This window comes from Zingiber officinale, chromosome 9B (assembly GCF_018446385.1).
Source record: "Zingiber officinale cultivar Zhangliang chromosome 9B, Zo_v1.1, whole genome shotgun sequence".
Lineage (NCBI taxonomy): Eukaryota > Viridiplantae > Streptophyta > Magnoliopsida > Zingiberales > Zingiberaceae > Zingiber > Zingiber officinale.
In genome coordinates, this window is record NC_056003.1 from 71,933,689 (window position 1) to 71,949,094 (window position 15,406).

Here is a 15,406-nt window from a genome sequence, read left to right on the forward strand (position 1 = left end):
AAGAACTAGACGAATATATAAGAACTGATTTTATATCATTATGAGTTATTTAGGTCCATCAACTATTTTTGGAGATATTTAATTTTATTTTTCAAATATTGACCAATCTGCGACAAATCTTAGGATTTGTTGTAGATTTGGCAACAAATCCATAAATTCATCATAAAATTGACGACGAATCCATAAATTCATCACAGAATTGGCTGGATTAATTCCATATAAGTTGCAAGTTTCTACAACGAATTCTAAATTTGTCGTAGAGTTTGCAATGAATATCGTTTTTGTTGTAAAATTTGCAACGAATATTGAATTCGTCACATAGTTTGCAATGAATATGAAATTTCATCGCTAAACAATGAATTTTGTAACAAAATATTATTTATTACTAATTTGCAACGAAACTCTTTCATTGCTAATTTCATTGCAAATTAGCGACAATTTATTATTTTATTGTAAAATTTGTTGTAGATTTGAAATGAAAATTTTCGTCCCTAAATTTAGTTTCTAAATCAAGGTTTTTTTTAGTGATAATTGATTTATTAATGTTTTTAAAAATAGTTGTTTTACTTATCCCATTTAATAGTATTTATAACATTTTAATAGCATTAATGATGAAATTTAATATAAATTAACTCATTTGTTTCAAAGTTTTGAATATGAGACTATTATACTTTTCTGTTATTTCATAATTAACTCATTAAATTTGTTAATCCCATTTAATTCTTTATAGGCTACTCATCAATTTTATTCTATTTTATATTCTACAAAATATTAAATTTACATAGATCAATAATTTACTAAAGAATTTAATTTGTTCAATAATAAAATTATTTATATTCCAAACATACAAAATTAATAAAAAGATATAATTTGTCTAATACATATGCTTTTTCATACTAAATTATAACAATGTTAATGTTGCATAAAAAATATTATTGGTACAAGTGCAAGATCAAGTGGTCTTATTCTATAATTTACTACTGAAAGTATCTTATCATCTCTAAATTAAAATTTTGGCTTTTGGCTTTTTTAAAATTTAAACGTTATGATTGAACGAAAATTATAAAAATAATAAAAGGAATATAATTTTTAAAAGACGAAGTAAAAAAATATATATATATATGAACTACCGAACTACGAGAACTTTTTTATACCCTGATATAAAAAAAGATACTTAAATATATTCATATTTTTTATTTTTATAAACACTAATTATAAATTAAATCAAATCAAACCAAACTATTTCGAGTCGGATTACTCGGTCCCCTCCCTGGGCACAAAACCGATTTTGCGTAGGCACAACGCCGAACAGCATCTCTTATGCTCTCCGATTGCTCTTCCGCAAGTGCACCGAATCAGGTTCTCCTCTGTCCATTCTCATCCATGTCCATTGAAGACCTTCCTATCCAGCCTTGTCGCTCAAGTATAAACGGCGCCATCCTTCTTCCACTTGGCGCATCGAAGGACTAGCGCAACCTCGGGAGCCAGCAGGCCGCGCCACCCGGACTGCATGATGATAACTCCAGTTTCTCCGCACAGCGCTGCTCCTCCCAATGGGCAAGCAGCCGTTGGATGGGTACCCATCAGTTACGATACAACCCCTGCCTCGCACTACCCTAGCAATACCATCCCTGGTGCTTCCAATAGTCGGCCGGGAAACAATCTCCACTTGGGCCTTTCTCCTTCGAACCCTTATGTGAACGCTTCCTCTGTTCCTACCAAGAGTTTGTATAAATTTGTCAACCACTTTTTTTTTTTTTAAATAAAATTTTGGTTTTTATTTTGTTTTGATCATGTTTTCCAGGCACAACTGAGAGGATCTTAATGGTGCTGGATCGATGCGGAAGGAAATTGGAAGACAACACCAGGAAGGCTGCCATAATTGCAGGAAACGTCTGGCAGCACCGTATGCTTCTTTTCCATAGAGAAATCCTTTTTTTTCTGCATATTAGAGCAGTGTCATCCAAAGCCACCATTTTGCATAATGTGCCTGTACACAAATTCTAGGATTAACTTTCTCTTCCTCCTTGTTGAGCAATGAGCAGTGAGCAGTTAAGCAAAACTATAAAATTTATATTGACATGTATAATCATATGTAATTATTATTTATCATCGAGTTACTGGATTAATTCAGAAAAAAACTGTTTTAAATTACAAAACTTGGTGTAGCTGAACTTACGTGATGATAATCTAGTTTGAAAGTAATGTCTCCATTCATAAATATTATGCATAATTTAAATATGACAACCATCATATTAGGTATGGTACAGTGGTAAGAGCGCTTAGTTGTCTCCTAGATACGCACAGTTCGATTTCCAGGTACGGCGTATTTGCACCCCAGGCTCGACATTATCTAGCCTGGTTAATCATTTTTTTTTGTTTACAACAACAATCACAATAACAATCAAGCCTTTATTCGACTAAATGAGATCGGCTATATAGATCTTTCCACAATATTAAGCTTGATCCCCTACTATATCCTTATCTATATTTATCATTGCTAATTAAGTTTTCTTTGGTCTTCCTCTTCCCCATTTAATGCGTATTTGTTACGGTCTCTCATCACTTAACTAGGACATTTATTGGTTGCTTAAGTACATGTTCATACCATTTTAATATGTCTCTTAGAGTTTTCCTAATAGACATAATCTCGACTTTCTATTTAATGCTCTCATTTCTTATCATCGCATAATTACCTTAGCATCCTTATTTTTATGACTCTCATCTTTTATTAGCGTGCTCGATTCATATCCCACATCCAACCCCATATAACATAACATGTCCAACCATTGTTTTGTAAAAATTTCTTTTAAGCTTTGAAGGTACCTTCCAATTACAAAGAACACCTGGTATCCTCTTCCATTTCAACCATTCTACTTGTATCCTATGTAAAATATCTTAATCAACTCCTCTGTCCTTTTGCAAAAGGCTCTTAGTTATAAATAACTCGACATTTTCTATCTTAACAATTGTGATATTATATTTAATAGTACTAAACTTAAATTTTATATATTTTGTCTTTATTTTACTAACCCTAAAATCTTTTACTTGTTTCCCACCAAGATTTGAGTTTAACATTTACTCCTTTATTTGTATTATTGATCAAAATAATGTTATTTGCAAATAATATGCATCATGGTAACATGTATTGGATGTGTCAGTGAGTCATCTATGTAAAAATATATACACTTCGAGCTGATCTTTTACATAATCGTATCTTTATACGAAATGCTTCGGTTAATCTACTTGAAGTCTTCATTATTTTCATTATGTACTCTTCTTAATTGTTTCAATTTATGCTATATTAACACCTTTCTTTTCTATAATTTTCACGTAATTTCTCTCAAGACTCAGCTTTAAAAATCTTACTTTAGGATCAACTTTCATATTCAGTATGGTACTGGTAAGTTAGGTTTGATCATATATTTCTAACTTATTATAAATTTTTATAAAGAGAAAAGTTTATAACCTGCCCTAGATATTACACAACATTTATGAAGTTAGTACTATGTCCTAACATGCAAAAGTTTTTAATAAGATATCAAAACTTAACCATCATGGCTTGATTAATGTTTCTTACTTGAAGCAATATGTAGAACAATGTCTGACCACCTCAAAGTTTATTTCTACCTCTAGCTTCAACTGATATTCAAGATGGGTTGTACATTTATCTTGTTAATTCTAGAGTGTAGCATATATCTATTGTGTCGACATTTTGAAGCACCATCTTTCAAGCTTAAGATAACCCATTTTGAGGTATTACAACAGAAATGTGGCATCCAAGATTAGTCACTTAGCCTACTATTTATTGCAGTTTTAAATTGATCTGGAAAGTTCAATACACGTTTCTTTAATATGTGGATAGAAGATTGATCTTCCTACTTCCTTTGCTCTTGGCAGTTAAAACAAGTCCTAACATCACAGATGCTGCCTTGACTAGGCTTTCCCAAGCAACCAAAGTTTTTGCAGAAGGTGGAAGTGACAAAGTTTTCCAACAAACATTTGGATGTTTTCCAGGAGAACAGCTTTGGAAAGTATATGCTTGTTATCTTTCTACTTCAACAGGTCCAGTGATAGGAATGTTATATATATCTACAGCTAGGGTTGCATTTTGTAGCGATCATCCTCTTTGTTATGATTCTTATAATGGGCAGCAACAGTGGGCATATTATAAGGTATATATTTAGTTTCCCTTCTTTCTTGCTACTGTGTATTTGGATTGTTTCATTCATGCATTGTTCTTTTCGCATAATATACAATAAGCACAATAAGTATGCATCTGTTAAGTTTCTTTGAAAGGAAGATATTATGTGGCATTCATTATGGGATAAAAATTATAAGTGTATAAGACATGATAAAACCCTAAATCTAGAAGCACCATTGTGGGACTAAATTTGCTAAACCTAATAATCGATTAACTTTAATAGTCTTAACATTGTTCCGCAAGCATCTATGCTAAGCTTGAAACATAAACAAGGAAATCTCTCATAAGCAACACATGACTAGACACGATAATGATGAACCCTGAATGATAATACTTTCACGTCGGCAAAACAAAACTTTGGACAACATGCAGGCAACAATCTCATTTGACTTCAAATCAACATACACACCTGATGATATCTTTGAACTTTGATTATCACACAGCTAATAATGTATTTGACGTTGGATCATGGTGGCAAAAGACGAATACGCTCGTCCTCAGCACCCCCGTCAATCCGTCCCAGGGCCAACACGGAGGAGGTAAATCACGGACGGCTACTTGCCTTTGGAAGTGACTAACACATAAGGGAGGTATTTATCTCGGCTTTGCCGAGATTCGAATCCCAGACCTCATGGTGGCAACACCTCATGCGCTAGCCACTAGATCCATCCAAAGGGACTGACGTTGGATCATGTGGCAAAAGGCGATTTGCTCGCCCCCCGCGCCCCCGCCAACCCGTCCCTAGGCCAACACGGAGGAGGTAAATCACGGGTGGCTGCTAGCCATTAGTGCAAATGGCCAAGACATGGGGGAGGTTATGCTCGGTCACGCCGAGTTTCAACCCCAAGACCTCATGTGGCAACACCCCATGTCTTAACCATCGCACTACCCCGAGGGGACCGACTGACGTTGGATCATGAATTGACAAAGAGAGGATGAAGAGAGATGATAAAGGAAATAGGATGAAGATCTAAAGAGCAAAACTTTTGAGTGAACTTATCGTTGAAATAACGTGTAGAATATAGCGTGCAATAGACTGAGGTAAAAGGAAGATAACTCAGGTTTATCAAATTGCTATTTTTAAAATTTTTAAAAAGTAAGCAAGTCTTGCAAATAAGGATTAAAGAAGTAAAATGAACCTAAAATCATTTGGAGGTTTATCAAATTGCTATTGTTATAATTTCTGAAAGTAAACAAATCAAGTAAATAAAGATTTAAAAAGTGTCCCGAGCATCATATTATTACAAGACCAACCATAGTTTGTAAAATCGCGATCCGGATCATAGGATCGTACCAAATTGCTATTGTTATAATTTCTGAAAGTAAACAAATCAAGTAAATAAAGATTTAAAAAGTGTCCTGAGCATCATATTATTAGAGGACCAACCATAGTTTGCAAAATCGCGATCCGGATCGTACGATCCTACGATCCGGATACTCAAAATCGATCCAGGATCGTGCAGAATCGATTTTTGCAGTAGGATCGCAGCAGGATCGGTAGAATCGGTAGGATCGAAACAGAATCGGTAGGATCAGAACAGGATCGGAGTAGAATCGGAGCAGGATCGGTGGAAGCTTTGAGAGGTCATAACTTTTGACTCGGATTGAACCACGATGCCTATAATATATCAAATTAAAGCTCTTTCAGAGATCTTTAATAATTTTCAAAGTTTATCCTTAACCACCCTATTTCAAACCCAAAAAATGTCATTTAAATCCTTTTCGGATGTCTAGAAGATTTTATCTTTTTTTTTATTATCTGCTTTTCATCTTATTAGGGTTTTAAATTATTTAAACATATGTTTAATTATTTTTGAGTTAGTTTTTATCAATAATATTTTGTCATTTCTTTTCTCCAAAATAATGAGTTTTTGGATGTCTATTGTCTAGTATTATGTGACATCAACCAGTTTTAGAAGATTATTTCCGGCGTTTCAATAGCTTATGTTATATATGTTAGGTGTTTTGTTGGCCTTTAAATTGAATTATCTTATAAACCAAGGAAATATTTTTGACATTAATGTGTTATTATTATTGTGTTAATAGAAATTTTATTTTCTTTCATTTTATGATATGAAAATATAAATATTATTACTATGCGAAAATGATAGTTGAATTACAAGTTAATTTAAATTTGTACATGTAGTAATGTAATTTGAGGTGTTGAGTGTAAATGATTGCATATATATACAAAATTAGTTATTTATTTATATGTAAATGAGTTTTTATGTATTTTTTCTAATTATTAATCATGCATGACAAGATTTTAAGGGTTTTTGGTAGGTTTGTATGATTCTACGATCCGATCCTGACCGATCCGATCCTGACCTTAAATTGATTTTGCGTAGGATCGCGATTCTATAAACTATGCCACCACGTTTTCGTCACTTTTTTTGTATACACAAGACTCATCTGGACATTGAATAAATCCATAAGATTAAACCGGATGTTCCAAGATCTCGAAGCTTGCTTCAGTCCATAGATAGACCGATGCTGAATCTTTATCTTGGTGTGCTTCATCATATGTGCAGGGATCAGGTTCATGTTCACCAAGGATCAAGTCCGAAGACTCTCCCAAAAACATGAATCTATTAGGTTGCCGAACAACCCTCCCACTACGACGTGACACTGCTTGTAATTGTGCATCATTTGTGACACGTGTTGCAGTTTTTTGTGGTATCTCATCTTGTACCGTTGGTACTAAATAGACGTGTCTTCTTTTATTTCTTCAAGAATAATTTTACTCATGGGCTTGTGGTTCATTACATAGTCCTCTTCTAAAAATCGGGCATTAGTGCTAACAATGACCTTCTGATCTTTAGGACTATAAAATAAACCACCTTTCATTCCTTTAGGATAACCCATAAACAAGCGAACTTCTGTACGTGATTCCAACTTATTGTCTCCCTTCAGCACATGTGCTGGACTACCCCAAATCCAAATATGCTTCAGACTAGGCTTTCGCCCATTCCACAATTCTATGGGAGTAAAGGGTACTGACTTAGATGGTACAATGTTCAGAATGTACACTGCTGTTTTCAGAAGATATCCCCAAAACGAATTTGGTAATTCTGAATAACTCATCATTGATCTAACCATTTCCATAAGAGTCATATTCTTTCGTTCTGCCACACCATTCTGTTGGGGTGTACCAGGTGCAGACAGTTGGGATTGAATCCCGACCTCTGATAAGCAACTCCTAAACTCTCCTAAGAGGTACTCGCCACCACGATCAGACCGTAGTGTCTTGATATTTTTACTATGACATTTCTTCACATCAACCTTGTATTCTTTGAACTTATCAAAGCACTCAGACTTGCGGCGCATCAAGTAAATATACCCGTATCTCGAATAGTCGTCTATAAAAGAGACAAAATATTCGAAACCAACTCTTGCCTGGATAGTCATAGGCTCACACAAATCAGAATGAACCAATTCCAACACATCTTTGGCTCTATACCCCTTAGCCTTAAAAGGTCTCTTGGTCATTTTTTCTTCCAAGCAAGACTCACAGGTTGGAAAGTTTTCCATCACCAATGAACCCAAAAGTCCATCGGCTATTAACTTTTGAATCCTACTCAAGTTAATATGACCTAGCCTTAGATGTCAAAGATATGTTTAGTTCATTTCCGAAGGCTACTTTCTCTTATTTGAATTAGAAGATGTGTTATTAATTTCTATTTGTTACATCGTGGGAGTTATTGGATTTAGAGTATACAAATTGCCAATCAATGTACCAGAATAGATAGCTACCCTATTTTTCTTGACAACTACTTTATTATCAAAAGAAACAGAATATCCATCCATAAATAATTTGGAAACTGAAATCAAATTCTTTCTAAAACTTGGTACATAAAGACAATTTCTCAAAATCAATATTTTGTTCCTATCAAAGGATAAATAAACATCTCCCACTACAATAGTCGCCACTTTTGTAGCATTGCCTATGTAGATGGTGATTTCCTCTTCATATAGTTGTCGGGTTTCTTGGAACCTCTGCAATAAATTGCAGAATGATCAGTGACTCCCGTATCTACACACCAGGTACCAGTAGATAATACCGCTAAACATGTTTCAACAACTAATGAATAAGATACATCTCTATTGTTCTTACTTTTGCGAGGACAGTCCAAGTTTTGTTTCCAATCAATGTAATTGGGACCAGCAAATTTATTCTCTTTCAATATATCAGCAAGAGGATTGAAAGTCATTTGAAATTCTAAGAATCACAAAATATTTGGTCAAAACTTTAGAATTTAAAATAATATTGATTCCTCAAACAATATCATTTAAATTCACCAACACCTCAAAACACCGTGAATTTTGTATGCCACGATAACCATTTGTAAGAGGGGGTTTTACCCATTAATTTTATTATCTTGTCAACCTAACTTTATGACAAATAAAATTAATAGTTGGTTTTTCTTCGGTCACCAATAATAGCAGTGACTCCGATGGGAAGGATACTATTAAATGTGCCTAAGTGTATACCATTACTTGATATTTAGTCCATAAAATAAGATTGTGCCCCTTCAGATGGAGAAGATCATACAAACCTAAATAATTTTCTATAATCTTCCATAAAGGAAGTTTGATCTAGTGATCCGCAAACAAACTCATTCGATGTGGAGGGAGGCACTCAAAGCCAACGCGCAAGTTTGAATGTATCACTTACAAACCAGTAATGGAGACCGTGGAATTTATATAATTCCTCTCCCACTTAGTTATTTAAAACGAGGAATTTTAACATGCACACACACACAACACATACAAACAACATAAAAGGCAATAAAAATGAAAAATAATTTTCCAATTATTATGGCCTCATCCATAACTATTCTTCATATGCCGCTAACCCTAGCCGCTGCCAACGGGTCATGTCGTCGCGTCTATCTAGCTTCCTTTTCTGCTGCGCCTCTGGTCCTCAAATAGCACCACGCCTCACAAGGATACAATCCGCGATAAAATAAAATTTTACATTTATCGATCTTATATTCCACAAGGGAATGTACATGTAATCTAGATCGAACAGAATGTAAAATCCTAAAAACTAATACAGCTCCTGCTGTATTTAATAATTACAATCATACACACACATAAAATGCCCTCGACATGCCCGAGGGTCCAATCACACACAAATACAATAGGACCATAATAGTTGGAACTAGGATGCCTGCAACCACAGAGTTAATCTACTTGCACATCCTACTATTATCCTGTCTAAATTTATGTATGAAAAGTGCATAATTTAACTGAAAACCAAACACACAGAGGCAGAAAACTAGCTCTGATACAAATTGTTGGGTGCTACTTGGAATACCGTTCTGTTTTCCCTGTATAAAAATTTATACAAGCATAGAACTTTTCCTAGCAACCCATATGTTCTTAAACTTGGATTGGAAACGAAACTTAACATTTTTACTCCAAGTTCAAATCATGTGTTTTTCATAAGTTAAACTTGGATTGGAAGCGAAGCTTAATATTTTTACTCCAAGTTCAACTCATGTGTTCTTCAGAAGTTAAACCATATTACAGAAGTTGATTAAATATCTATTTCAAGGATTGACTTCCAGATTTAACTAAAGAGACCTCAATCGAAGCATAAGATTGAAATATAAAATCGATACACAAAATCGAAACACAAAATTGCTAGCCTCTTGTGTTGGTATTTCAGGATCCATACAAAGAAAAACTAAACTAATACATCACGGAAACAATTAACTAGTTATACCTTTCTTTGTATCTTAAAGACCTCTTGATCTTCTGTTGTATTCCTCTCCTCTTCTTGGATGTCGTGTGGGTGACAATCTACCAAGACGAAGACACCCGACCTTCTCCTTCTTTTCCAAGCTTTCGCCACCAAAGAATACAAAGTGAAGAGGCTTCCTCCTCCTCCTTCTTCTTCTCCTCCAAGCAACCGGCCACAAGGTGAAGGTCCTTCTCCATGTGCCGTCGGCCCTTATGAAGAGTCGGCCACAATAAATTAGAAGAGGAGCCTTAGGTTGTGTTTAGAGAGCATCCCCTCCTCATTTATAATCTTTGCTAGCGGCTAATAAGGAAAGTTTTTAATAAAATTTCCTTTTATTTGCTATTGTAGATGGTTACAAAAAAGGAAGAGATTTTAACAAAAATTAAAATCTTTCTTTTAAACTATTGTAAATAGCTATAAAAGGAAAGATTATAACAAAATTTTGTTTTAAGCAAAATCTTCCTTTTATTCCAATAATGGTTGGTTACAAAAAAGGAAAGATTTTAACAAAATTAAAATCTCTCTTTTAACCATTATAGATAACTACAAAAAAGGAAAGATTTTAACAAAATTAAAATCTCTCTTTTAACCATTATAGATAACTACAAAAAAGGAAAGATTTTAACAAAATTAAAATCTCTCTTTTAACTATTGTAGATAATTACAAAAAGGAAAGATTTTAACAAAATTAAAATCTTTCTTTTAATCCATTGTAGAAAGCTATAAAAGGAAAGATTTTAACAAAATTTTGTTTTCAACAAAACTTCCTTTTCTCTTCTTGTATGGCCGACCCCATGCTTGGGCACCAAGCATGGCTTGGCCGACCCACATCTTGGGCACCAAGAGGGCTTGGTCTCCCTCTTGCTTGGGCACCAAGCAAGGATGTGGCCGACCCCTTATTCGGGTAAGAAGGAAAATCAAAACGGGTGAACGCGAGGTTTTATAGGGGCTGCGGCAGGGACCGAGGAGGAATTGATTTTGGCCTCTTGATGAGCTTGAGCTTCCTGTGTTCGACCCGAACATCCAACTCAAGTTCATCAATAATAACTCATACCACTAAAGAGTTATTATTGAACTGTCACACCAATACCATATTACATTATGAGCTCTTTCTTATCATGAGTGCATTAATCTCCCTATGTTTAAGATATCGAATGTCAATTAATTAAATGAGTTACTGGCAACTCACTTAATTAATATCTAGCTCCAAGAGTAGTACCACTCAATTTTATTGTCATGTCGGACTAAGTTCATCTGCAGGGTTTACATGACAATCCTTATGAGCTCCTTAAGGGGACATCATCAACCTAGATAATTAGGACACAGTTTCCTTCTATAATCAACAACACACCATATAAATAATATTATTTCCCAACTTATCGGGCCTATTGATTTAATGAATAAATCCCACCCATTGATAAATCAAAGAAATAAATACTAAGTATATGTACTTGTTATTATATCGGGATTAAGAGTACGCACATCATAATAATAGAGGTTATGTTCTTTTATGCAGTCAGTATAAAAAGAAGAACCTCAAATGATCCTGCTCAATACACACATAGTGTACTAGTGTAATTTTATAGTCAAGATAAACTAGTATCAAATTACTTTACAACCATTCCAATGGTTTGCCCCAATCCATCTTGGTTGTGAGCTACTATTTACAATTTATAAGGAACTGATAACATGATCTTCTGTGTGACACCACACACCATGTTATCTACAATATAAATTAAATGGACAACTGCATTTTACTAAATGCAGACATTTGACCAATGTGATTCTCATTTTAAAATAAATGTTCATACAAAAAGTTAGCCTTTTAGTATACATCCTAACAAGGGTAAGTTGGAGATGGTTGCTTAGTCCCACGTGGCCACATGCAAGACCTAAAGATTTGAAAGTAGATGGTGCATCCTTCCAATTGGTTAGCTAATATTTTTGCTCATGTATCATTTGGAAGCTCATGTAGGTTGTTGCACTAGTTGGTGGCTGTGCTCTGACATAGGACCTTTGTTAGTGGAAAATGATGTAGATACGGATAGATGTAGATTTCCCTCATTAGTGTGGTCATGCCCAGAGCTTGGATCAATGGGTTTCTGCCTACATTGTGTTCATGGGTGTTGGGCATGCTAAGATCTGCTAGCAAAGGGATTGAGTGAATAAGGGAGAATCTTTTGTTGCTTGTTTATAACTAGATGGAGCATTCCAAGTGGTCGGCTAAGCATTGTGGGCTGAGCTTTGCTCATCTACATCAGAATAAAAATTAACAACATAGCAATAACACAACAAATGCATTGATACTGTTCTGTCAATTGTTTGTATATATCCAATGATTTCTATCTTATCTTTGAGGAAAAATACAGGTAATCTATAATAAGATCACAAACTAAGCCATTAACCAGGGATAGCCTAGTTGTGGGAACATCAGCGTTGTAGAAAAATCAGCGTATGTACAGGGCATGTCTATACATGCAAGCTTCAGTTTGTTTAGGGTGCTTCATATGGGTTGTGTGTGGGACTAATTGATCATTATCATGTTGGAATCTCAGCTACTTTGGATTTGCTTGCCCTACTGTGGTTTAGAAAATCAACCAATTCAACAAGTGAAGTTGCACTGAGAATGTAAACATAATGCTGGCCGAGGAACTCTAGTGATGTCTGACAGTAAAAGACATATGAGAGTAAATACTTGAGCTGAATTGCTGATATTATGGTATCATCATTCCAACAAAATAAGTTTTGAAAAATTTAGTTGACTAGAATGAGGTTGACAACTTGTTCACAGGGTTCTCTATCCCAAAAGCAAGTCCATATAAGAAAATGAATAACTTTTTATTTCTACTGTTGGGTTCTTTTACTCTTATTTTATAACATCTTACAAGATAGTGACCCACTTGGTTGTATTTTCCTGTACCTAATTCCCAAATTCCTTATTCTTTTATGAAACACCACAGAATGAACCCATAATAGAAATATTCATCTGCTGGGGGGAAAAAATTCTATTGCACTACTCCTGGGCTCATCGTTTGATTGTATATCAAAGATTTCTTATTATGTACCTTTTTAGCTTGCCTACCATCACAAACTCTTGTTTGGTGTTTGGTATCAGCAAGCTCTTCTATTGGTTTTTGGTATCAGGAAGGAACACAGACAAAGAACGAGATATGTAATAATTGATAGTTATTTTTTATTTTGTTTAGTACTGTAATGGTCCCTGGTTTGCCTCCATCATGGAAGCACAATCCTAAGGTTTGCCTGGCATACTTCCTCATGGATGTGCAATAACGTTTTTAGGGACACCACATTGATCTACATCTTAAGATAAAATTCAAGACCCACCACTTTATCATAAAAATGAAATGAAAAACAATGTCCTGTGATGTGGTTGTCATTTTGGAACATTCACAATTCAATATCCATGACTGTTTTGTCCACTCTGAAGTTATCATGTAAAGTGGGAAAGCAGTAGAGAAGATTACAGGAATTTGAGGTTCGTCATACGCCTGCCATGCATTCTAGACAATAAATAAACCATCATGATGATAATTTTGAAGGAACCATTGATTTTTCCCCACTTTAGATCATCTTAATTTTATGAAAATATATTCATCTTGATTTTGATTTTTAGAAATGAAAATTACAGCTGATCCTATCATGTCACAGGACAAGTGATTGTCTTGGATAGTTGCAGTCATCTCTGCTGAACTGAGATGACTATGATACAAATGAGGATATGTCACAAGACAAGTTATTGTCTTGGATAGCAGCAGTCATCTCTACTGAACTGAGATGACTGATACAAATGAGGATATGTGTTTTTTTTAATGTACTCTCACCATTTTTCTTTATATAGTCATCCAGTAACTAAATTATCAATGACTTGAAGATGCCATCAGAACATGAAGATTTGTTTTTTTTACTTATTACATAAATTGATCAGTCACACTTCTCTCTTATTTTATGCTTCTTTACAAATCAAATCATGTATAATTCTTCTAACTAACAATTAGCAGGTACTTCTTCCTCTGGATCAGCTGAAGGCTGTCAACCCTTCTACTCACAAAAGCAACCCTTTAGAGAAATACATTCAAATTGTCACCAACGACAGCCACGAATTCTGGTTCATGGGATTTATTTCTTATGACAAAGTTCTCAAGCATCTTCAGGAGGCTTTGCACCAGAGTCCCCATATTACTCAGAGGCACAACTCCTACCATTAGGCAGCACTGTAAGAATATGGAAAATAGTAATGACCCTGTACAAATTTCGTAACTTAATTATAAGTCAAGTACTATTTACATCTTGAACCCAATAAGCTTATGTGCCAATTAATAATTGAGGTTCATCTACTGGAATTATGTACTTCAAAAACTAACACAGGTAGAGCCTTCCTCTATCTGTACTCTTCAGGCAGGTGTTACCAAATAATAATCTACAGCTCGAGTTTGATTTGGACACAAGTATTATCTAATTTTATTCATTCGATTTCACTCTAGAATATAAATCAATAAATATTTCTTGATATACACAGTTAGAAATACCCAAGTCACTGTGTGATAGTTGCCTTTTGTTCTTATGATAGTTTGTTTTTCTCATGGCCTCTCCCATATATTGTGTATGTGGTCAGTATCAATACTTGAAAAGGAAGAAAGATCAAGCAGTTGAGAGACTTCAGTTTTTTAAAGAGACACATTTCAGATTATTTGAAAAATAATTATTTTAGGAGCAGCAAGTATCCCCTCCTGGAACTTCTTGACTTCTGTGGTCATCAAATTTTGATTGTGGCTTCAACTAAATTCTGAATTCAGTGGCATAAAATAGTTTGTTCTTGTTTTATTTTAATTCCGCATTAATTGGCATTAAACTTACTAATGTTCTCTGCCAAGTGAAACAAACAATTATCTTAGTGAGTGTTAAGTCAATGTATATTAGTGTCCTTCAGCTGTTCACTGTTCCTTGCTAAAAGTCTACTTATTTTATCACATTTCAGATGTTTCTTTTTTATTTCATTGTGAGATTCTCGTATGTTTGGTTTTCTGGCTACAATTTGCTTTCAAGTTTGATTCGAGTTTGGGTTTTAGACTCGAGTTTGACTTGGTAGCATTGCTCAAACATGGCTGGTGAAGAGACCATCAAGTTAAAAAATATGTCTCATCTTATTTTCCATGAATCCCCCCCACCTAAGTATCTTAACTAGTTTAATAGATATATTCGACTTGATTGTCTCTTCTAATCAAAACACTCCTGCTCGCTCCCACTCTGTGCCAATTAACCTAATCATTGTGACTTTCCCAACTAATTTGTTTGACCCAACTAGCCTATTATTTTGATATATTTAATTGGTTCAACCAACTCGTTGGACTTGATGAGATTGATAGACATAACTAATCAATTAATCTAATCATCTTAGTCGATTGGAAGAAAGCATAGAATTGTAATGGATGACC

General features: G+C 34.6%; 1 protein-coding gene across 1 annotated transcript; it reads left to right on the forward strand.

Moving 5' to 3' along the window:
* Nucleotides 1-1,279: 1,279 nt before the first annotated feature.
* LOC122025484 (GEM-like protein 1) lies at nt 1,280-14,518 on the forward strand. The gene is made up of 4 exons (XM_042584297.1): nt 1,280-1,724; nt 1,805-1,906; nt 3,901-4,175; nt 13,973-14,518. Exons 1-4 carry the CDS (start codon nt 1,511-1,513, stop codon nt 14,177-14,179), a joined length of 798 nt encoding a protein of 265 aa, XP_042440231.1. The 5' UTR covers nt 1,280-1,510; the 3' UTR covers nt 14,180-14,518.
* The last annotated feature ends 888 nt before the right edge of the window (nt 14,519-15,406 follow it).